Source organism: Bombina bombina, chromosome 1, assembly GCF_027579735.1.
Source record: "Bombina bombina isolate aBomBom1 chromosome 1, aBomBom1.pri, whole genome shotgun sequence".
In the NCBI taxonomy this organism is placed as follows: Eukaryota; Metazoa; Chordata; class Amphibia; order Anura; family Bombinatoridae; genus Bombina; species Bombina bombina.
The window spans coordinates 493,246,437-493,272,034 of record NC_069499.1 but is presented as its reverse complement, the minus strand read 5'-3'; the positions used below and the strand labels follow the sequence as shown (position 1 = coordinate 493,272,034).

The window sequence follows — 25,598 nt, the reverse complement described above, 5'->3', positions numbered from 1 at the left end:
TTTTTAAAAATTCAATTAAAACAGGGGCACTTTAATTCATCAAAATTTACATTTCACTCCTGTTGTGAAAAAAAAAAAAAAAAATTATACAAAAAACCACCTTACCTTTTAAACTTAACAGCAGCTCCAGCTTCCTCCAGTCGTCGCAAGCCATTTCTGATGTCCGAAATGATGGATAGGTCATCCTCAGATGACAGCTTCCCCCAGGGGGAATCAGTGTCTGATTCAACGCCGTGATTGGAGGAAGCCAGATTCCTCATTTTAGACCCAGTTAGAGGCTTTGCTACTGGTGGAGTAAGCTGGAGTTGCTGTCAAGATTGTTTTTTTTTTTTTTTTCACAACAGGAGTGAAATGTAAATTTTGATGAATTAAAGTGCCCCTGTTTTTAATCGAATTTTTAAAAAACGGACACTTTAGCATCAAAATTTACATTCACTTTTTAAATATTTTTTTTTTTTTTTTAAATTACTCTGGGAGACCTGTTAAACAGGGGAATTGGTTAAGTGGGAGGTGGATTACATTGAGTTCTGTATTGTGTGAACCTCTTTTTAGGGGAATACTATAGAATTTTATAACAAAAAAATTAGCTTACATATGACCAGGTCATTAAGATTTTAATGTTGTGTTGAAGGGCGGTCTACATTGGCTATTTCTTTTTGTGGCTCAGTATTTGGCTGACCGCTCTTTCTGCCCGCCTTATTAATTAGACATTGCAGAAATGGCATTATGGAAGCCACCCATGGCTTGATCCCATGCCATTCAGTGGGGTGCTTTTATTACATAAAATACATGCTAATCACAGCGTGTATCTCATGCTGTTGCTGATTGGCTGCATGTGAGGCTATCCTGTAACACTGCAGTAGCAGTCAAATGACGGTTACTGTGTACAATCACTGATATCTAGCCAGTGGTTGTGTATTTAAAGTAGATCCCTGATACTTGCATCTGGTATCAGGCTCACTGGGCTATCCCTGGATGCATAGGGAGTGAGGCAATCCAGCAATGCTTTTGTTTACCCCCTTCCTTCTCTATTTTTAACAGAGGGGAAAATTGGTGTGTGAGCAGGTAATTGTGGTAAAATCAATACTGAGCAAAAAGGCTGAATGGAAATTGAAATCTGTGTTTTGTTCTGTTCTTTTGAGAGCCTCTAAATAGCCTGAAGCATAAATGTTCTAATTCCCAGCATTTGTTTGTCTTTTGTGTGTAATCTTCTCTTTGTTTTGTTTTTATGAACTTATTTCAGGTAGCTACAATATCTGCAAATGGAGATCAGGAAATTGGCAAAATTATTTCTGATGCCATGAAAAAAGTTGGTCGTAAAGGTGTTATTACAGTTAAGGTAAGTTCAAGTATCTCAGTTAAATATAAATAAAGGGTGAATATTGGGGGAAGTATCAACAGGGCCACTCTTGGACCCATTCTAAATAGAATTACACTTAATACATTTCAACAGTAAATAAAAAAACAAAACAAATAGGGCCACACTTAGATCCCAAGTATTTCAATATAAAACATATACAGCAATACTCACAATGACTTAAACTGTAAAACAGCATCCCAAAATCATATAACCATACTATGACTTTAGACATAAGTTGCAAGCATCGTAATTAACATGCAACTGTGGAAAGAAATATTATCACTGTCCTTTAGCAGGATGAAGTTTCATTATATAAAGCTTTATATGCAGTAAAACTGACACAAACCAGTTGCACATTGTTTCCCAGCAATAAAGTTGCAAAATAGCATATACTATATATACTCGTGGGTGGGTGGTTGAATATGTGAAGACCATCTCTAACAAGATGAATGGAGCGATAATATATACACCATGCGATTTTTAAAACCATCTCCATGCTCAATATATCATTATGTGGAGGCTTCCAGGCATACGGAACCTATAGAGATTGTGATCGGGCACATGAGAGCTCTAAACTTATATTACTAGCCGGTACTAAATAAGCAGAAAAAAATGTGAGCCGGCTACACTTGGACAAAATAACTGTCTTTTTAAATGCTGACACTAAAACAAATAAATAAAAATAGGAACATTTTGTCGACCATCAGGAGGTAGCTTCCCTAGTTAACACTGTTCTAAAGAGAGAACAATACGTTAGATTTACCATTGATCACAGGGAAAAAGACACTAAAGGATACCCCAGCGTACATATATTAGACATCAGCGTATATGTGCACATGTATTCAATTTTTAAATAAGCAATTAAATAAAAAATGGAATCTACATTAAAATAAAGAGCTGTCTAATGAGTTAGTGCAGAAAAGTATTCACAATATTACTGGCTAATATATGTATGTATTAGGGCTGCGCTGCATGTTTTAAAATCGCAGCGATTGATAGCGGTTTTAAATCGCATATGCGATTAATTGTATATATCCATCTCTGCAAATCTCCCTTTTAACCTCTTAAGGACATATGACGGAATTTTTCCTTCATAAAACAATTGAGCAAACTGAAAGCTGTGTCCTTAAAGGGTTAAAACAGAACAAGAATGTTGGTACATAGCAGTATTTCTAATAAAGCTCTATAAAGCCCACTAACAGATCAAATCTTAAAAACTACAGAAGGAGCAGTTTTGCCATAAAAAGATATATTTGACAAAATGCCCTATCTACACCAGCTCTGTCTAGAAACTCTATATGACCTAATGCGGTAACATAGTATGGAAGTCTGCCAGTCTCCCAACATCTGTTGATGTAAAGTAATTCACAATGAACGCTAAGTCTCAGATCTGTAGATCCTCGTATTAGAATTAGTCCAGGAGAAAATATAGGTAGTGATTCTCTCACCACAGTCTATCCTACACCGGTCCTATTGTGTCCACAACATCTTGCTCCCCAGAGAGTTGTAGCACATTGCTGCCCCCAAAGAATCGTAAAGCATTAAAGCTGCCAATTCAATTATCTTAGACCGTTCTAAATATGAAACAAGTTCAGTGTGTTTGTCAGATTAGTGTTTTTATTTTGAACCTCATAGCTTGCGGTGTCGCCAGTGTCCATATCTGGTCTGTCGAGTCAAGCTGGTCTGGTAGCTCCTCAGCAGGCTCTGGTATTTGCGGGGGAGGGGCAGTATAGCTGTCTGATCTTTAAGCCTAAATATCTGTTGGAGTAAGGCCCACTAAAAAAGTTTATTCTTTATTTAGGCCAAGGCTGATGCCCCTCTCTTGAAGGTCGACTGCATCCTCCTGGGCAGGGTCAGAGAGCCCATGGGGGATTAAGTAAGAATTCAGCAGACGGTATCTACCCTTATAGTAAATTGCCCTTTTTTTTTTCAGTAGCTTGAGCTGCAGCAGCTCTGCAGTATCTGCATCCTTCTCCAGTATAGTTTCAGGAACGACTATCCATGTTCATGGTCTCCATAAGAGATTGAAGACAGTTTCTTTCAGAAGGACTTGTAAAACTGTATAAACTTCCATGTTCATGATTTAAAGCAGCATATATTAGTGGTGGAGGGAAACTTATTGCTGGCCACTCTTATCCCGGTTTCTCGACTTGGAGTCTTTTCCTCTCTAGCAACCAAAGACTACAGCGGTTCTGCCTGGAGAGTTCCAAATAGTAAAAATATTAAAAGCAGCCAAACAAGCAGTAGATACACTGCGGCATATAAGCTGTACCAGAGCTCCCAGTTTGCGGCCATCTTTGGCCATAGCCGGACACACTCCCTCTAATTTCTTCTGTTAAGTGTGATCAGTCCACGGGTCATCATTACTTCTGGGATATTACTCCTCCCCAACAGGAAGTGCAAGAGGATTCACCCAGCAGAGCTGCATATAGCTCCTCCCCTCTACGTCACCCCCAGTCATTCTCTTGCACCCAACGACTAGATAGGATGTGTGAGAGGACTATGGTGATTTTATTTAGTTTTATTTCTTCAATCAAAAGTTTGTTATTTTTTAATAGCACCGGAGTGTGTTATTCCTTCTCTGGTGGAGTTTGAAGAAGAATCTACCAGAGTTTTTACTATGATTTTAGCCGGAGTTGTTAAGATCATATTGCTGTTTCTCGGCCATCTGAGGAGAGGTAAACTTCAGATCAGGGGACAGCGGGCAGTTTAATCTGCAAAGAGGTATGTAGCAGTTTTTATTTTCTGACAATGGAATTGATGAGAAAATCCTGCCATACCGACATAATATCATGTATGTATATTTAACATTTGAGTATTCTGGGGAATGGTACTTCACTGGAATTACACTGTGTATATAAGACTTTAGCCTAATTGCAAAGCAACAGGTTTTTTAATAACTCTTAATTTATGTTAAACGTTTTTGCTGGAATGTAAAATCGTTTTCATTTTCTGAGGTACTGGGTGAATAAAATGTTTGGGCACTATTTTTCCACTTGGCAGTTGCTTGATCTAATTATGACAGTTTACTGATCTCTCTCACTGTTGTGTGTGAGGGGGAGGGACCTTTTTTTGGCGCTTTTGCTACGCATCAAAAATTTCAGTCAGAAGCTCATTGTTTTTTCCTGCATGTTCCGGTTTATCTCTACAGAACTCAGGGGTCTTCAAAGCTTGTTTGAGGGAAGTAATCTAACAGAGCTGTGAGATTATAGTTGACTGTAATAAAAAACGTTTATTCTTTAACTTTTTTTATGCCATCAGGGTTAGTTTTTCTTTGCTAATGGGAACAAACCTTTGCTAAATTGTGTTTTGTTTTTCAAAGTTTATTGATTTCAACCGTTATATATCTTTCAGTGCTTCTTAAAGCACAGTACGTTTTTTCATTGTGTTTTACTTGAATAATATTTCCAAGTTGCAAGTTTATTTGCTAGTGTGTTAAACATGTCTGATTCAGAGGATGAGACCTGTACTATTTGTGCCAACGCCAAAGTGGAGCCCAATAGAAATTTATGTACTAACTGTATTGATGCTACTTTAAATAAAAGTCAATCTGTACAAATTGAACATATTTCACCAAACAACGAGGGGAGAGTTATGCCGACTAACTCGCCTCACGTGTCAGTACCTGCATCTCCCACTTGGGAGGTGCGTGATATTGTAGCGCCGAGTACATCTGGGCGGCCATTACAAATAACATTACAAGATATGGCTACTGTTATGACTGAGGTTTTGGCTAAATTACCAGAACTAAGAGGCAAGCGTGATCACTCTGGGGTGAGAACAGAGTGCGCTGATAATGCTAGGGCCATGTCAGATACTGCGTCACAACTTGCAGAACATGAGGACGGAGAGCTTCATTCTGCGGCTGACGGTTCTGATCCAAACAGATTGGATTCAGATATTTCAAATTTTAAATTTAAGCTGGAAAACCTCAGTGTATTACTAGGGGAGGTGTTAGCGGCCCTGAATGATTGTAACACAGTTGCAATACCAGAGAAAATGTGTAGGTTGGATAAATATTTTGCTGTACCAACAAGTACTGACGTTTTTCCTATACCTAAGAGACTAACTGAAATTATTACTAAGGAGTGGGATAGACCCGGTGTGCCGTTCTCACCCCCTCCGATATTTAGAAAGATGTTTCCAATAGACACCGCCACACGGGACTTATGGCAAACGGTCCCTAAGGTGGAGGGAGCAGTTTCTACTTTAGCTAAGCGTACCACTATCCCGGTAGAGGATAGCTGTGCCTTTTCAGATCCAATGGATAAAAAGTTAGAGGGTTACCTTAAGAAAATGTTTGTTCAACAAGGTTTTATATTGCAACCCCTTGCATGCATTGCGCCGGTCACGGCTGCAGCGGCATTCTGGATTGAGTCTCTAGAAGAGAACCTTAGTTCAGCTACGCTGGACGACATTTCGGACAGGCTTAGATTACTTAAGCTAGCTAATTCATTCATTTCGGAAGCCGTAGTACATTTAACTAAACTTACGGCTAAGAATTCCGGATTCGCCATTCAGGCGCGTAGAGCACTGTGGCTAAAATCCTGGTCAGCTGATGTAACTTCTAAGTCCAAATTACTTAATATACCTTTCAAGGGACAGACCTTATTTGGGCCCGGTTTGAAAGAAATTATCGCTGACATTACAGGAGGTAAGGGCCACGCCCTGCCTCAAGACAAAGCCAAACCTAAGGCTAGACAGTCTAATTTTCGTTCCTTTCGGAATTTCGAAGCAGGAGCAGCATCAACTTCCACTGCTCCAAAACAAGAAGGATCTGGTACTCGCTACAGACAAGGCTGGAGACCTAACCAGTCCTGGAACAAGGGCAAGCAGGCCAGGAAACCTGCTGCTGCCCCTAAAACAGCATGAATTGAGGGCCCCCGATCCGGGATCGGATCTAGTGGGGGGCAGACTTTCTCTCTTCACCCAGGCTTGGGCAAGAGATGTCCAGGATCCCTGGGCGCTAGAGATAATATCTCAGGGATACCTTCTGGACTTCAAATACTCTCCTCCAAGAGAGATTTCATCTGTCAAGATTGTCAACAATCCAGACAAAGAAAGAAGCGTTTCTACGCTGCATACAAGAACTATTGTTAATGGGAGTAATCCATCCAGTTCCACGGTCGGAACAGGGACAGGGGTTTTACTCAAATCTGTTTGTGGTTCCCAAAAAAGAGGGAACTTTCAGACCAATCCTGGATTTAAAGATCCTAAACAAATTCCTAAGAGTTCCATCATTCAAAATGGAGATTATTCGGACAATTTTACCCATGATCCAAGAAGGTCAGTACATGACCACAGTGGATTTAAAGGATGCTTACCTTCACATACCGATTCACAAAGATCATTACCGGTATCTAAGGTTTGCCTTTCTAGACAGGCATTACCAGTTTGTAGCTCTTCCATTCGGATTGGCTACAGCTCCAAGAATCTTCACAAAGGTTCTAGGTGCTCTTCTGGCGGTACTAAGACCGCGGGGAATTTCGGTAGCTCCGTACTTAGACATTCTGATACAAGCTTCAAGCTTTCAAACTGCCAAGTCTCATACAGAGTTAGTACTGGCTTTTCTAAGGTCGCATGGATGTAAGGTGAACGAAAAGAAAAGTTCACTCGTTCCACTCACAAGAGTTCCCTTCCTGGGGACTCTTATAGATTCTGTAGAAATTAAGATTTACCTGGCAGAGGACAGGTTAACAAGACTTCAAAGTGCTTGCCGCACCCTTCATTCCATTTAACACCCGTCAGTGGCTCAATGCATGGAGGTAATCGGCTTAATGGTAGCGGCAATGGACATAGTGCCATTTGCTCGCTTACACCTCAGACCACTGCAACTATGCATGCTAAGTCAGTGGAATGGGGATTACTCAGACTTGTCCCCTTCTCTGAATCTGGATCAAGAGACCAGAAATTCTCTTCTATGGTGGCTTTCTCGGCCACATCTGTCCAGGGGGATGCCATTCAGCAGGCCGGACTGGACAATTGTAACAACAGACGCCAGCCTTCTAGGTTGGGGTGCCGTCTGGAATTCTCTGAAGGCTCAGGGACAATGGAGTCAGGAGGAGAGTCTCCTGCCAATAAACATTCTGGAATTGAGAGCAGTTCTCAATGCCCTCCTGGCTTGGCCCCAGTTGACAACTCGGGGGTTCATCAGGTTTCAGTCGGACAACATCACGACTGTAGCTTACATCAACCATCAGGGAGGGACAAGGAGCTCCCTAGCAATGATGGAAGTATCAAAGATAATTCGCTGGGCAGAGTCTCACTCTTGCCACCTGTCAGCAATCCACATCCCGGGAGTGGAGAACTGGGAGGCGGATTTCTTAAGTCGTCAGACTTTTCATCCGGGGGAGTGGGAACTTCATCCGGAGGTCTTTGCCCAAATACTTCGACGTTGGGGCAAACCAGAGATAGATCTCATGGCGTCTCGACAGAATGCCAAGCTTCCTCGTTACGGGTCCAGATCCAGGGATCCAGGAGCAGTCCTAATAGATGCCCTGACAGCACCTTGGGACTTCACGATGGCTTATGTGTTTCCACCCTTCCCGATGCTTCCTCGATTGATTGCCAGAATCAAACAGGAGAGAGCATCAGTGATTCTAATAGCACCTGCATGGCCACGCAGGACTTGGTATGCAGACCTGGTGGACATGTCATCCTGTCCACCTTGGTCTCTACCTCTGAAACAGGATCTCCTGATACAGGATCCTTTCAAACATCAAAATCTAACTTCTCTGAAGCTGACTGCTTGGAAATTGAACGTTTGATTTTATCAAGACGTGGGTTTTCTGAGTCAGTTATTGACACCTTAATACAGGCTAGGAAACCTGTTACCAGAAAGATTTACCATAAGATATGGCGTAAATACCTATATTGGTGTGAATCCAAAGGTTACTCTTGGAGTAAGGTTAGGATTCCTAGGATATTGTCTTTTCTACAAGAAGGTTTAGAAAAGGGTTTATCCGCTAGTTAATTAAAGGGACAGATCTCAGCTCTGTCTATTCTGTTACACAAACGTCTGTCAGAAGTGCCCGACGTTCAGGCTTTTTGTCAGGCTTTGGCGAGGATTAAGCCTGTGTTTAAAACTGTTGCTCCGCCATGGAGTTTAAACCTTGTTCTTAACGTTTTACAGGGCGTTCCGTTTGAACCCCTCCATTCCATTGATATAAAGTTGTTATCTTGGAAAGTTCTATTTTTAATGGCTATTTCCTCGGCTCGAAGAGTCTCTGAGTTATCAGCCTTACATTGTGATTCTCCTTATTTGATTTTTCATTCAGATAAGGTAGTTCTGCGTACTAAACCTGGGTTCTTACCTAAAGTAGTCACTAACAGGAATATCAATCAAGAGATTGTTGTTCCTTCTTTGTGCCCAAATCCTTCTTCGAAGAAGGAACGTCTACTACACAATCTGGACGTAGTTCGTGCCCTAAAATTTTACTTACAGGCAACTAAGGAATTTCGACAAACATCTTCTCTGTTTGTCGTGTACTCTGGTCAGAGGAGAGGTCAAAAGGCTTCTGCTACCTCTCTTTCCTTTTGGCTTCGTAGTATAATACGTTTAGCTTATGAGACTGCTGGACAGCAGCCTCCTGAAAGGATTACAGCTCATTCTACTAGAGCTGTGGCTTCCACTTGGGCCTTCAAGAATGAGGCCTCTGTTGAACAGATTTGCAAGGCTGCAACTTGGTCTTCGCTTCATACTTTTTCCAAATTTTACAAATTTGACACTTTTGCTTCAGCGGAGGCTATTTTTGGGAGAAAGGTTCTTCAGGCAGTGGTTCCTTCTGTATAAAGAGCCTGCCTATCCCTCCCGTCATCCGTGTACTTTTGCTTTGGTATTGGTATCCCAGAAGTAATGATGACCCGTGGACTGATCACACTTAACAGAAGAAAACATAATTTATGCTTACCTGATAAATTCCTTTCTTCTGTAGTGTGATCAGTCCACGGCCCGCCCTGTTTTTAAGGCAGGCAGTTATTTTTTAAATTATACTCCAGTCACCACTACACCCTTGGTTTCTCCTTTCTCGTTGGTCCTTGGTCGAATGACTGGGGGTGACGTAGAGGGGAGGAGCTATATGCAGCTCTGCTGGGTGAATCCTCTTGCACTTCCTGTTGGGGAGGAGTAATATCCCAGAAGTAATGATGACCCGTGGACTGATCACACTACAGAAGAAAGGAATTTATCAGGTAAGCATAAATTGTGTTTTTTCTTTGTTCTCTTGGTATTCTTTGGTGAAAGCTAAACCTAGGTGGGCTTATATGCTGATTTCTAAGCCTTTGAATGCTGCATTGACAGTTTGACGCTGCTAGTTCTCGTCTGCCATATAGATAACATTGTGCTCACTAGAGTTAATTATGATTTGGCACTGATTGGCTAAAATGCAAATCTGTCAAACTGAGATAAGGGGACAGTCTGCAGAAGTTTAAATAAATACATGGTAACCACAGAGGTAAAAAGTATATTAATATAACCGTGTTGGTTATGCAAAACTGGGGAATGAGTAATAAAGAGTTTATCTCGTTAACACTTTCCTGACGTTTGGACATTCCGTGCCGTCCAAACTGGGCTTTAGCGTCATGAGTGCATGGAACGTTCTAGCAGTTTAACTGTACTGATGTAAGACGCGTCCAGAATGGGATCGTGGGCTGGGGGGGAGCCTAGTGTCATAGGGACGCCCCCCTGACCCGATCCTTTCATTGAAAGCTCACGATCGTATGCATGATTTCTATTAGACCCGCCATGAAACTGTTAAACAATAAAAATGTTGAGAAGACTGTCCCTTTTAAGCTGAATATAGAGAGATATTTCAATGTATCTAAAGCGGAGATATATAGATATATAGAAACTGTTAAACAATAAAAATGTTGAGAAGACTGTCCCTTTAAGCTGAATATAGAGAGATATTTCGATGTATCATGTACATCGCAATACTTTGTTATATATGCTTTGTTGGCAATGACAGAGGTCAAACGTTTTCACAAGGTTATCACACACTGTTGCTGGTATGTTGGCCCATTCCTGCATGCAGATCTCCTCTAGAGCAGTGATGTTTTGGGGCTGTCGCTGGGCAACACGGACTTTCAACTCCCAAAGGTTTTCTATGGGGTTGAGATCTGGAGACTGGCTAGGCCACTCCAGGACCTTGAAAAGCTTCTTACGAAGCCACTCCTTCGTCGTTTGGGTGGTGTGTTTGGGATCATTGTCATGCTGAAAGACCCAGCCACGTTTCATCTTCAATGCCCTTGCTGATGGAAGGAGGTTTGCACTCAAAATCTAACGATACATGGCCCCATTAATTGTACAACGGATCAGTCTTCCTGTTCCCTTTGCAGAGAAACAGCCCCAAAGCATGATGTTGCCACCCCCATGCTTCACAGTAGGTATGGTGTTCTTTGGTTGCAACTCGGCATTCTCTCTCCTCCAAACACGACGAGTTGTGTTTCTACCAAACCGTTCTACTTTGGTTTCATCTGACCATATGATATTCTCCCAATCTGCTTCTGGATCATCCAAATGCTCTCTAGCATACTTCAGACGGGCCCGGACATGTACTGGCTTAAGCAGGGGGACATGTCTGGCACTGCAGGATCTGAGTCCCTGGCGGCGCAGTGTGTTGCTGATGGTAGCCTTTGTTACGTTGGTCCCAGCTCTCTGCAGGTCATTCACTAGGTCCCCACGTGTGGTTCTGGGATGTTTGCTCACTGTTCTTGTGATCATTTTGACCCCACGGGGTGAGATCTTGCATGGAGCCCCAGATTGAGGGAGATTATCAGTGGTCTTGTATGTCTTCCATTTTCTAATTATTGCTCCCACAGTTGATTTCTTCACACCAAGCTGCTTGCCTATTGCAGATTCAGTCTTCCCAGCCTGGTGCAGGTCTACAATTTTGTTTCTGGTGTCCTTCAACAGCTCTTTAGTCTTCACCATAGTGGAGTTTGGAGTGTGACTGTTTGAGGTTGTGGACAGGTGTCTTTTATACTGATAACAATTTCAAACAGGTGCCATTAATACAGATAATGAGTGGAGGACAGAGGAGCCTCTTCAAGAAGATGATACAGGTCTGTGAGAGCTAGAAATCTTGCTTGTTTGTAAGTGACCAAATAATTAATTTTCACAATAATATGCAAATAAATTCTTTCCAAATCGGACAATGTGATTGTCTGGATTTGTTTCCACATTTTGTCTCTCATAGTTGAGGTATACCTATGATGAAAATTACAGGCCTCTCTCATCTTCTTAAGTGGGGAAAACTTGCATAATTGGTAGCTGACTAAATACTTTTTTTGCCCCACTGTGTGTGTATGTATGATAAATTTATTTCTTTTTACGATATGACGAGTCCACAGATTTCATCCTTACTTATGGAATTACGCCTCCTGGTCAGCAGGAGGAGGCAAAGAGCACCACAGCAGAGCTGTAAAATAAAGATATGACGAGTCCACAAATTTCATCCTTATTTGTGGGATACAATACCAAAGCTATAGGACACAGATGAAAGGGAGGGACAAGACTGGAACCTAAATCGGAAGGCACCACTGCTTGAAGAACCTTTCTCCCAAAAACAGCCTCGGACGAGGCAAAAGTATCAAATTTGGAAAAAGTGTGAAGACGACCAAGTTGCAGCCTTGCAAATCTGATCAACAGAAGCATAATTTTTAAATGCCCATGAGGAAGCCACAGCCCTAGTAGAATGAGCTGTAATTCTTTCAGGAGGCTGCTGTCCAGCAGTCTCATATGCAAAACGGATGATACTCTTCAGCCAAAAAGAAAGCAAGGTAGCTGTAGCTTTCTGACCCCTACGTTTTCCAGAAAAAACAAATAATAATGAAGATGATTGACGGAATTCCTTAGTTGCCTGCAAGTAAAACTTCAGGGCATGGACCACGTCCAAGTTATGTAGCAGACGCTCCTTCTTAGAAGAAGGATTAGGACACAATGAAGGAACAACAATTTCCTGATTAATATTCTTATTAGAAACAACCTTAGGACGGAAACCAGATTTGGTACGTAACACCACCTTATCAGAATGGAAAATAAGATAAGGAGAATCACATTGTAAAGCTGAAAGCTCAAACTCTGCGAGCAGAAGAAATGGCAACCAAAAATAAAAATTTCCAAGATAACAACTTAATATCTATGGAATGCATGGGTTCCAACGAACCCCTTGAAGAACAATAAGAACTAAAGGTGGAGCAATTGGTCTAACACAGGCTTGATTCTAGTCGGAGCCTGACAAAGTGATTGAACGTCTGGAACATCTGCCAGACATTTGTGTAGCAAAATAGACGAAGCAGAAATCTGTCCCTTTAAGGAACTTGCTGACAACCCTTTCTCCAATCCTTCTTGGAGAAAAGATAAAATCCTAGGAATCCTAACCCTACTCCATGAATAGCCCTTGGATTCTCACCAATAAAGATATTTACGCCATCTTATGGTAAATTTTTCTAGTAACAGGCTTATGTGCCTGAATCAAGGTATCAATGACCGAATCAGAGAACCCACGCTTAGATAAAATCAAGCGTTCAATCTTCAAGCAGACAGCTGAAGAGAAATTAGATTCGGATGATGGAAGGGTCCCTGAATGAGAAGGTCCTGCCTCAATGGAAGCTTCCACGGCGGCAAAGAGGACATGTCCACCAGATCGGCATACAAATTCCTGCGAGGCCACGCAGGGGCGATGAGAATCAAAGGCCCTCTCCTGTTTGACCCCGAGCAATCATCCGAGGAAGGAGAGGAAACGCATAAGCTAGGTTGAACGACCAAGGCATCTATCAGTTCGGCCTGAGGATCCCTGGACCTAGATTCGTATCTTGGAAGCTTGGCATTCTGACGAGATGCCATCAGATCCAACTCCGGTCTGCCCCACCTGAGAATCAGTGTGGCAAAGACCTCCGGATGAAGTTCCCATTCCCCCGGATGAAACGTCTGCTCAAAAAATCCGCCTCCCAGTTGTCCACTCCTGGGATGTAGATTGCTGACAGATAACAAGAGTGAGCCTCCGCCCACCGAATTATCTTGGATACTTCTGTCATCGCTAAGGAACTCCTTGTTCCTCCCTGATGATTGATGTAAGCCACAGTCGTGATGTCCGACTGAAACCGGATGAATTTGGCCGAAGCCAACAGAGGCCAAGCCTGAAGCGCGTTGCTCTCAATTCCAGAATATTGATTGGAAGTAGACGCCGACCGACTCCACTCACCCTGAGCCTTCAGGGAATTCCAGACTGCACCCCATCCTAGTAGACTGGCGTCCGTTGTCACTATCACCCATGAAGGTCTGCGGAAGCATGTCCCTTAGGACAGATGATCCGGCGGCAACCACCAAAGAAGATAGTCCCTTGTCTCTTGATCCAGGTCTATCTGAGGAGACAAATCTGCATAATCTCCATTCCACTGTCTGAGCATGCTCAGATGTAGAGGACTGAGATGAAAGCGAGCAAACGGAATGATGTCAATTGCCGCCACCATCAATCCAATTACCTCCATGCACTGAGCCACTGATGGCCGAGGATTGGACTGAGGGGTTCGGCATGTATTCAGAATCTTTAAAATTCTGACTTCCGTCAATTTTCATGGATACAGAATCTGTTAGTTCCCAGGAAAGGAACCCTTGTCTGTGGAATTGGTGAACTCTTTTCTAGATTCACCTTCCACCCATGAGTCCTTGGAAAGGACAGAACCATGTCGGTATGAGACTTTGTCAGTTGGTAAGACGCCTGGATTAGACTATCGTCCAGATAAGGCGCCACTGCAATGCTCCGCGGTCTGAGAACCGCTAGCAAAGACCCAAGAACCTTCGTGAAGATCCTGGGTGCCGTGGCCAGCCCGAAAGGAAGAGCCACAAACTGAGAATGTTTGTCCAGGAAGGCAAACCTTAGAAACTGGTGATCTCTGTGGATAGGAATGTGTAGATATGCATCCTTCAAGTCCACGGTAGTCGTATATTGACCCTCCTGGATCAATGGAAGAATTGTCCGAATAGTCTCCATCTTGAAGGATGGAACTCTGAGAAACTTGTTCAGACCCATTTTAGATCTCAAGAGTCTAAACGTTCCCTCTTTTTTGGGAACCACGAAAAGATTTGAGTAAAACCCCTGCCCCTGTTCCTGTATTGGAAAGAAACGAATTACTCCCATAGTAGAGGTCTTTTACACGTCATAAGAACGCCTCTATCTGGTCTACAGACAATCGTGAAAGAAGAAACCTTCCCCTTGGAAGGGAATTTTTGAACTCCAGTTGATACCCCTGGGACACGATTTCTAGTGTCCAGGGATCCTGAATGTCTCTTATCCAAGCCTGGACATCATCCTGACTTGGGAGCAGCAGCGGGCTTCTTGGGTTGTTTCCCCTTGTTCCATGCCTGGTTGGGTCTCCAGGCGGACTCCCTTAAAATTTCGAAAGGAACGAAAATTACTCTCTCTACCCCTCTGCTTAGATGCTATATCCTGAGGTAGGAGATGACCCTTACCTCCCGTAATGTCAGAAATGATCTCTTTCAAGTCATGCCTGAATAGAGTCTTCCCCCCCCTTGAAAGGAATAGCCAAAAGCTTGGACTTAGAGGACATATCTGCAGACCAAGACTTTAACCATAAGGCTCTGCTTGCTAGAATGGAAAATCCTGCATTCTTAGCCGCCAATTTGGCGATCTGAAAGGCGGCATCCGTAACAAAAGAATTAGCCAGTCTAAGGGCCTTAATTCTATCAATTTCCTCTAAAGAAGTCTGTCTTAAGAGACTCTTCTAAGGCGTCTGACCAAAAGGCAGCCGCAGTTGTTACTGGTACAATGCATGCCGTTGGTTGTAATAGAAACCCTTGATGAATAAATGGCTTTTTTAGAAGACCCTCCAACTTTTTGTCCATAGGGTCCTTGACTGCACAACTGTCCTCAATAGGGATAGTCATACACTTAGCCAGGGTAGAGAGAGCTCCCTCCACCTTCGGGACCGTCTGCCAGGAGTCAGCGGTGTCTGCTATAGGGTACATTTTCTTAAAATTAGGGGAAGGTGAGAACGGGATACCTGGTCTTTCCCATTCCCGAGAAACAATGTCTGTCTGAAATTCTCTTAGGAACCGGAAAGACATCAGTATTTGTCCATCTTACACAATTTCTCTGGCGGTACCACGATAGTCAGTCGTCCAGAGTCATCAAAACCTCCCGCAGCAACAGACGGAGGTGTTCAAGTTTAAATCTGAAGGATATGACATCCAAATCTGTCTGGGGCAAAGCACTCCCTGAGTCAGTTTCCCCCTTGGACAGGATCTCCCTACCCCCCACCTCAGAGCTCTGAGAGGGTACATCGGAGATCGGCATCAGAAGTCGCAGGGACCACATAGGTTTCTGCCCTGCTACGCTTGCCTTGTAACACTGGCAACTTGGATAACACTTCTGTAAGGGTGGATGACATAACTGCAGCCATGTCCTGCATGGTGAATGAAGTGGACGCCCTTGAAGAACTCTGCGTTGCTTGGGCGGGTGTTAGGGGTTGTGATGCTTGGGGTGAAAGTTGCGGCATACCCTGAGTCTCATCAGTCTGAGAAATATCTTTAGATAATTTTGAATTAAAAAATATCTGGTCTTTAAACTGTAAAGCCCTCTCAGTACATGAGGGACAAATAGTAAGTGGGGGGGTTCCACAGTGGTATCTGAACACATAGAGCATGTGACCTCCAATAGATCTGCCATGACAAGGCAAATTGGTCGTGGTATTCAATTTTAAAAAATAAACTTTGAAAAATAATTTTGCAAACGAGTGTACGGTGTCTAACTTTTAAGACTCTTAGAATTTTATGGTCTATTAACCAACTTATGCAATACTAGCAATCACTATAGGGACTTTCCTCCCCTTTATAAAAGTACACTCTAACTTTCTTTTGCCTTTACACCTATGACAAAATAAAACAAAAAAATTACTGCACCACAGCTCTGCTGTGGTGCCTACCTGCCTCCACAAGCCAACCAAGGATACCCAGTGACTGCGTACCTAGGGACACCAGAGCCTTGAACATTGCCGGGACCTGGATACCAACTGCGCGATGAAGTGTGCAATTAGTCTATCTCCCAACAAGGAGAACCACATGGCCTGCACCTGTCGTAGTAAAAACGACTCAGTCAAAACGGTACACAAAAAATGACCCCCTTGTCTTTTTGTTACGGTATAAACCAATAAGCCACAACTGACCCCAGCGCACAACACAACAATGTACCCCGCAATGTGACCGGGCTAGTGATTAAAAGCCTGCAACGTCTCACAGCTGAATACAGCGTATATAACAGAGGGAAAAACGATCATGCACACCATCACACTTGCAGGTCGATTACCCCTTCCTGTTGCAGCACAGTATGGCCAGTCTGTTCTGAGCTTGCATCGCATCCCCAGAAAACAGTAAAAAACTGCACATACCTCAATGCTGGTGCAGTCTGCACTGGTCCCACACGAATAAGAGGTCCTTTCATCGCCTCTTGCACATCTGTGGGGACAAATAGGGTCTCAGATAAGTCGCTAAGACCATCAGTAGGGCAGCAACAGAATGGGAGACACAGAACACAGCAGCCTCTATTTCTGTGGAAAGGTCTCAATTTCCATCGTTGAAAAGCTTGTAGCTTTGCCCCTGAGTAAAATAGTACTCACTGGCACCATTGTAAAATAATAAACTCTTGATTGAAGAATCGAAATATCTATCTTATATCTATCTCTCGTAATCCCCATAAGTAAGGATGAAATCCGTGGACTCGTCATATCTTTTAAAAAAAAAAAAAAATAAAAAAAAATATATATATATATATATATATATATATATATATATATATATATATATATATATATATATATATATATATATATATATATATATATATATATATATATATATATATATATATATATATATACACACACACCCCCCCCCCACCCCCAATTTGGATAAGTTGAATAGTATGTTTAAAAAAAATAATTCTAGGTCATTATCTCTACATTTTGATTTTTATTAAAGGAAGTATTGCTTTTTTTTTATTTATTATTATTTAAAAAGAAAAAATTCTCTCTCCAGGATGGTAAAACTCTTAACGATGAGTTGGAGATTATTGAAGGCATGAAATTTGACAGAGGCTACATATCTCCATATTTTATCAATACTGCTAAAGGTAAGAGTGTGGTCAGTCCTACATTTTAGCATTTCATTCTGCTAAATTTATTCTAAAGTTCTTTATATCTTTCCTCCCCCCAGGCCAGAAATGTGAATTCCAGGATGCTTATCTTTTACTTAGTGAAAAAAAGATTTCAAGTGTTCAGTCAATTGTACCCGCTCTAGAAATTGCCAACTCTCACCGTAAACCCTTGGTTATAATAGCTGAAGATGTTGATGGGGAAGCTTTAAGCACATTGGTTTTAAATCGGTAAGGGAAAAGTAAAAAGTGATTTAAGAAATCTTTCACTGTTAAAGTAGTTTGTTTTGAGTACTTTTAAATCATGCATTTTAACACCATTAAGTTAAGCATGTGCTGGTTTCATTATAGGAAACTCATTTAGGGTTATATTCACTATCCATGCAGTTGGACAGGTTAGTAAGTAGTGATCCTGTCCGCCTACAATCGCCACTTGTGATGTTGCATCCTGAAATGTATTATTTCACAAGAATCCAACCAATTGCGTCAGAGCTGGGAATGGTAACTTCCCTGGACAAACAAGTATTGGGGTGATTGCTCTTGCCATTTGCAGAGAGGAAAACTAAATGGTTTCTGCTTCTAAAATGTGGCACAGGCTTGTTTTTGTGAACCTGCTCCACATAGCATAAAAAGCTGTGTATGCATCTTAATAAATTCATTGCTTAGAGCGAGTGTGTGTGGTGTAGAAAAAAAACAAAGTGCAAAATCTTGGCCGATTCATAGCCCACACTCAAATTTACCTCAGAACAGCACTTTGCTTTATGTCACACAAGTCTGTCAGTCATTCAAAACAGTTTTTTTCTTGGTTTTGAATCTTCAGACTGCCCATTCACTGAATTGATCTTGCGGTATAGGGAGCTGTATGGGGGAGGTTCTTCAAAACCCCTCAACCTCAGCTCCCTTAAAAGCCACAAACCACCTGAACCCCTCATTTGAAAAAGAATAGTCTGTTCTTTCAAATAAATTAATTGTTGCACCCTTCTGCTTTTCCCCAAGATGAAGACGCTTCTCTAATGCATTATCAAACACCAGAGTCATAGGTGGGCATTACCACTGCTGAACAGCAGTAATAACCCATTCATTTAGAATACACCTGATCCAGATAGGCAGTCTGAATATTAAACTAAGTAAAATGATGTATTTTTAAGATTGATAGCGGATTTAAATTACTTGTAGGCAAGTAACAAAGTGCTGTTCTGAGGTTAATGTAAAAAGGAGTTTCTTTATAAACTCAGTGCGGTGTTTGCCCATTTTAACCCACAACCAATACTACAGTCATTTGAGGGCAAGCACCACAGCTAAATGTACATGCGTGTTAAACCATATCACATAAGGCAGAGATTTCCAAACTTTTCATGTTGGTGACACACTTTTTAGACTTACATCATTTAGTGACACAGTAATAAATTCAGTTATACTAGCAAAAAGGAGGTTAAACTAACTTGTTTTAAAAGATACGGACACATACATAAAATATATAATAACAAAATATATTTACAAGTAACAGTAAGTATGTGCAAGAATTAAAAAAGTTTAATAACACCAATAGCTACTTACTATTTTTGGGATGTATGAGGTTGATGGGATGAACACAGTTTCGGAATATTTGGTGAAATATTAGATAAATACTTCCAATCCATATATCAGGAGCAGCAAAAAAAAAAAACACTGACTTCTGACTTCAGCTCAGCGTTTAAGCTGCTGCCCTCAGAGCTCTGTGAGTCCAACTGACTACTGCCCACGCTGCAAACACACTGCTGTTCCATCTCCCTGACTACACATGCAGTCACGAGCCAATTAAGGAGACTACACGTGCAGTCAGGAGCCAATGTGCCGCCAATGGGAATAGTTTCAGTTCCCACTGAGCTGCGCCAATTGGTTAAGATGATCTGTGACCCACTAGGTATCAATCACGTGTCAACCATGTGATATGCGTAGCAGGCAGGTGGAAAGTCAGAAACCAAAAAAAAAAAGTTTTTTTAAATTAAATTTAAAATAATTTGTGCTGAAGCTGGGACACACCTACACACTGCTGCCGACACACTAGTGTGTCCCGACACACAGTTTGGAAAGCACTGACATAAGGGCTAGTAGTTGTGTTAAAAAATGCTAATGTAAATCGGTAGTCATCTTGACAATGTGGGGTGGTGGTGTTTTTTGTTTGTGTTTGTTTGTTTGTTTTTTGTTTTTTGTGTGTGTGTAATAATATAGTTGTGCGTTTTTTGTTTTTTTAACACAGCTTAAAAGTTGGCCTTCAGGTGGTTGCAGTTAAGGCTCCAGGTTTTGGTGACAATAGGAAGAACCAACTCAAGGACATGGCCATTGCCTCTGGAGGAGCTGTGAGTAAATGGTCTTTTGGAGTACATTTTCTGTGTAGGATATTTGGGACGTGTGTAATATTTATAACATTTTAAAAAAAAATCCAATCTATCAATTTATACAATTTCTTGTGTAAACATTTATTCTTTTTTGCTTGCAAGCTTTCTTTCTTGTTCAAGAATCTTATTCTGCTGTAGAGATTAGTGAAAACAGACATTTGATTTATTATAACTTCAGGTGTTTGGAGAGGACGGACTCAGCTTAAATATTGAAGACATTCAGCCTCATGATTTTGGGAAAGTTGGAGAAGTTATTGTAACAAAGGACGATACCATGCTGTTGAAAGGAAAAGGCGACAAAGCAAATATTGAAAAACGCATACAAGAAATTCACGAGCAGTTGGAAAGTACAAACAGTGAATATGAAAAAGAGAAATTAAATGAGAGGCTAGCCAAGCTTTCTGATGGTGTAGCAGTAATAAAGGTACAAGGTCATTTTGCTTTTTTGAACACTATTAAGACAAAAAGGTTAATTTTTTTTTTTTTTAAAGTGGTTAAAGCTTAATGTTTATAGGTGAGCCTTTTAAGTAATCTGGAAAAGCTTTATACTATGGATAACTATTTAATAGGTTGGTGGAACCAGTGATGTTGAAGTAAATGAAAAGAAAGACAGAGTAACTGATGCGTTAAATGCAACTCGTGCTGCAGTAGAAGAAGGAATAGTTTTAGGAGGGGGTTGTGCCTTGCTTCGCTGTATCCCATCACTAGATGCTCTGACTCCATCCAATGAAGACCAGAAAGTTGGTAAGTGGATTCCTGAGTTCATTATAGGATGTCACAACTATGGAAGCTCTGCATACAATAGATACATTGCATCTTATAGTGCATTCAGTTCGTGCTAAGCTCAAAGCTTTGGAGTTGAGGCATTGCTTATTGCTGTCAGAACTTGCATAGGTTTTCTCGAATTCTGTATAGTATAAAACAATCCCCATTTTTATATCTTTTTATATCTTTTTATTGGTGTTTGTAACTTATAACAAGACGAGCGATCGTGAGCATATAGTAAGCAAAATGTGCAGGAGACAATGGAAATCCCCCAACTTTGAAATAGGTTTAAAAAAAAAAAAGTCCTGCACATCCAATGGGAAAAAAAAATCTTTATTGTGCAAATTAATATAAAAACATTTAACCTTCACAGAATACAGACAGATCTTATGTATTTCGGCAGGTAGCCCCCTCTGGGAGCTATATTTAAAGGGACACTCAGGTCAAAATTAAAGGGACACTCAATCAAAAATTAAACTTTCATTATTCAAATAGAGCATGCAATTTTAAATAACTTTCCAATTTACTTCTATAACAAAATGTGCACATTCTTTTTTTTTATTTAAACTTTTTGAGTCACCAGCTCCTACTGAGCAGGTGCAAGAATAAGTGTGTATGCATTTGTGAATGGCTGATTGCTGTCACATGGTACGTGTATGCATTTGTGATTGGCTGATGGCTGTCACATGGTACAGGGGGAGTGAAAAAATACATAACTTTTAAAATTGTCAGAAAAAAAATCTGCTACTTATTTGAAGTTCAGACTAAGTGCTATTGCATTGTCTTGTTATCTTGCATTTGCTGATTATGCAAATCTACAGTGTTGACTGGTCCTTTAAGCTTTCATGATTCAGAGCATGCAATTTTGAAACCACTTTGTTTACCAAAATGTGCACATTCGTTTTACACTTTTTGAATTACCAGTTCCCACTGAGCATGTGCAAGGATTCAGAGGATACAGATGTGCATTTGTGATTGGCTGATGGCTGTCACATGCTACAGTAGTAGTTGAAATAGATGTAACTTTAAATATTGTCAGAAAATCTACTACTCCATTTGAACTTTAGACTAAGTGCTATTGCATTGTCTTTATCTTGCATTTGTTGATTATAAAAATCTGGTGCTAAATTAACGTATGGCACTTTCAGTATCTATCTTGATTTCTTTATCTTAGGCAAATGGATACAATGATTTCTAGTACTGTAAGCTAATATTGCGGTTTTATTTAATTTTACGTTTTTATGCTTTTAGGCATTGAAATCATAAGGAGGACCTTAAAAATACCCGCAATGACCATTGCCAAAAATGCTGGGGTTGAAGGATCGTTGATTGTTGAGAAAATTCTACAGAGTCCTGTTGAGATTGGATATGATGCTATGCATGATGAATTTGTAAATATGGTAGAGAAAGGAATCATTGACCCCACAAAGGTAATGTAGTTTAAAAATTCAGTATTGTAAATTATTGTCCAATTGACCGCGTGACATTTTAAATGTTGCATTACAACTGCAATATTAAACTTTTTTTTTCTTGCCATAAACTTAATGTACTAAGATCTTAAAGGAACAGTAAACACCTTGAGATTTTTATATTAAAGGGATAGTCTTGTCAAAATTTTACTTTCATGATTCAGAGCATGCAATTTTTAAGAAACTTTCTAATTTACTCCATTTTTCTTTGTTCTCTTGGTATCTTTATTTGAAAAAGAAAAATGTGAGCTAAGGAGCTGGCCCATTTATGGTTCAGAACCTGGGTAGCAATTGCTGATTGGTGGCTACATTTTAGACACCAATCAGCAAGCCCTACCCAGGTTCTGAACAACAAATGGGCTGGCTCCTAAACTTACATTTCTGCTTTTTCAAATAAAGAGAGAACAAATAAATATTTGATAATAGGATTAAATTAGAAAGTTGCTTAAATTGTAAGTTTAATTTTGACTAGCCATTTAAATGTTACGCATATTGATATTTTACCCTTTTCATGTAATTTAGCTCTGACAAATTGAGCAATTTCCTGTTGTAAGAAACTATAATGAATCTTAACTGTGGTACATGTTTGTCTCATTAGCTGTTATCAGATAACTGCAAAACAATTTTACATTATGACCAAAGCTAGCCTCTTTTTGGGCTAAAGCCCAGATTGGCTCCTCCAAATAAGTCGGTGTGTGGAGTTTAGCTATAAACAAAAACAAAAATCCTTTTTTATTTTTAAAACGTTAAGGCTAAGCTGATGTTTACAAGGGGTTTTATGTCCCTTTTTAATGCTACTGTTCTTGTAAAGGTGACCTTTTTAAAATCAGGTCTGTCATCTAAGCAATATTTTAGATCAGACTTTGATGACTTCTAAAGATGCCTGGTATCATTTTTTTATTTTATTTTAAATATAGCATCCTAATCCCCCGCACTCCAACCATATATTTTTTTTTTGGGAACTTCAGTTTGAACTGTTCTCCATTCGACACTGGCTACAAAAAAGTGCTTCATGGCTAGCATGCTGAATGGAGAACAACCGGTTTTATCACAAAGTGAGTTTGAGGTGGCTGGCTGCAGCGTGGAGTATTAGAATGGCACAGCTAGATTAAAAAAAATATTACAGCACATCTTCATTAGAAGTGATTATAGTCCATTTAAACTATCTTAGATTCCAGGCATAATTTTAAAACTTCAAGTTTATCACTTTGAGAATATAGATTGTATTTAGGAACAGACTATATATTTTAGTTTAACAGATTTCTATTAGGTACTGGCAACTAATCTATTGTGCTTAATTTCCACTTTCTTTTCTTTCCAGGTTGTAAGGACGGCGTTGATGGATGCTGCTGGTGTTGCTTCACTTTTAACGACTGCAGAAGCTGTTGTGACAGAAATTCCAAAGGAGGAGAAGGATGCTGGCATGGGAGGCATGGGTGGAATGGGAGGCATGGGTGGAATGGGAGGCATGGGAGGAGGAATGTTCTAAATTAGGACATCTGAACTGAGAACTGTTATACTGCCGTATTCTCATCATGCTTATGAGCGCTAACGTTTTCTGTAGAGGAGACCTGACTAAGTCCAAGTGCTCTGTGACACATGGCTGCAAAAGTTATTGGAAGACTTGTTGAGATTATGTAATTGTTTACCGCTGTCATCGTCCATGCCTTTACATAATTTATTTTGTATTTTTGGAGAACCTTTGTACATTCCTTTTAATTAGGTGCCTATACCAACATTCAGCACTTGATTAAATTAGAATTAATTTTTACTAAAGCTTCATTAGTTTTATTGATGCTTCTCTTGAAATGCCATCACAAATGTGTCAAGTCCTATTTCTGCATATGTATTAGTGGGCTGTTCTAAGCTATTTGGAGATGTAAATAAAATGGGGTTTGGGGGGAAAATCTACAGTGGGATATTGAAAATTAAGAAGTGAAAAAAATAAAATACAGGATACTAAGTTAAGTAGAAACTTTAACATTTATGCAGATCTATTAGGTCAAAATAAAAACTTTGAAAGAGCCTCAGGTCTTCTGTATCATTATTAAAGTAATGTCTAAAATGATTCCTGATATATGAATTTGAAAAAAAGTCCTTTGAATTTTTTTTCTTTCTAATGACACGGTGAGTCCACGGATCATCTTAGTTACTATTGGGAACATCACTCCTGGCCAGCAGGAGGAGGCAAAGAGCACCACAGCAAAGCTCTGTTAAAGGGACAGTCTACACCAGAATTGTTTTATATGATAGTTAATCCCTTTATTACCCATTCCCCAGTTTTGCATAACCAACACATTTATATTAATATACTTTTAACCTCTGTGATTACCTTGTATCTAAGTCTCTGCAAACCGCCCCTTTATTTCAGTTCTTTTGACAGACTTGCAGTTTAGCCAATCAGTGCCTGCTCCCAGATAACTTCACAAGCACAGTGTTATCTATATGAAATGCATGAACTAACACCCGCTAGTGGTGAAAAACTGTTAAAATTAATTCTGAAGAGGTGGCCTTCAAGGTCTAAGAAATTAGCATATGAACCTCCTAGGTTAAGCTTTCAGCTAAGAATACCAAGAGAACAAATCAAAATTGGTGATAAAAGTAAATTGGAAAATTGTTTAAAATTACATGCTCTATCTGAATCATGAAAGTTTATTTTGGCCTAGACTGTCCCTTTAAGTATCGCCTCCCTTCCCTCCAACCCCAGTCATTCTCTTTATGTTAAAAGCAAGGAAGTGTTAAAATTTGGTGTTAGTAAAAGATTCTTCAATCAAGAGTTTATTATTTAAGTAGTACAAGATTGTGCTGCTTTGTTCTGGGGTGTAGCCGTAGTCCATATCAGTCTCTTCAGTAGAGCAGTGGTGGCTTTAGAGCAATGGGAACTTGTGGGACATAATTCTCACTGCGCCTCCCATATATTTATGCTGCCCTAATCCTGAAAGCCTGAGTACGATTACTCAGTCTTTCTCTTTTCCTCAGGCCCATGTGAGGGAGAGGACCTCTCAAACCTCGTGAGTTGCCTTGCTGCCTGGCAGATTTATGAGGTAAGTGCTGACTTTATTTTTTCTGGGACTAGTTGAAGAAAAACTGACTTTATTCATTAAAGGGACACTGTACCCAAAATTTTTCTTTCGTGATTCAGATTGAGCATGAAATTTTAAGCAACTTTCTAATTTACTCCTATTATCAAATTTTCTTCATTCTCTTGGTATCTTTATTTGAAATGCAAGAATGTAAGTTTAGATGCCGGACCATTTTTGGTGAACAACCTGGGTTGAAACCAAAAAAAAGCTTAGATGCCTTTCTTTCATGTAATTAGCAAGAGTCCATGAGCTAGTGACGTATGGGATATACATTCCTACCAGGAGGGGCAAAGTTTCCCAAACCTCAAAATGCCTATAAATACACCACTCCCACAATTCAGTTTTACAAACTTTGCCTCCGATGGAGGTGGTGAAGT

General features: G+C 40.4%; 1 protein-coding gene across 1 annotated transcript in view; it reads left to right on the top strand.

The window, feature by feature from the left end:
* Positions 1 to 24,164, top strand: part of HSPD1 (heat shock protein family D (Hsp60) member 1) — a 37,150-nt gene extending 12,986 nt beyond the window's left edge. Inside the window, exons 5-12 of the mRNA XM_053698561.1 lie at positions 1,244 to 1,339; positions 17,412 to 17,505; positions 17,589 to 17,757; positions 19,766 to 19,865; positions 20,083 to 20,328; positions 20,474 to 20,648; positions 21,921 to 22,099; positions 23,460 to 24,164. Of these exons, the coding sequence (XP_053554536.1) occupies positions 1,244 to 1,339; positions 17,412 to 17,505; positions 17,589 to 17,757; positions 19,766 to 19,865; positions 20,083 to 20,328; positions 20,474 to 20,648; positions 21,921 to 22,099; positions 23,460 to 23,627 (1,227 nt within the window). The 3' untranslated portion in view covers positions 23,628 to 24,164. The remainder of the gene's footprint in view (positions 1 to 1,243; positions 1,340 to 17,411; positions 17,506 to 17,588; positions 17,758 to 19,765; positions 19,866 to 20,082; positions 20,329 to 20,473; positions 20,649 to 21,920; positions 22,100 to 23,459) is intronic.
* Positions 24,165 to 25,598: the final 1,434 nt, after the last annotated feature.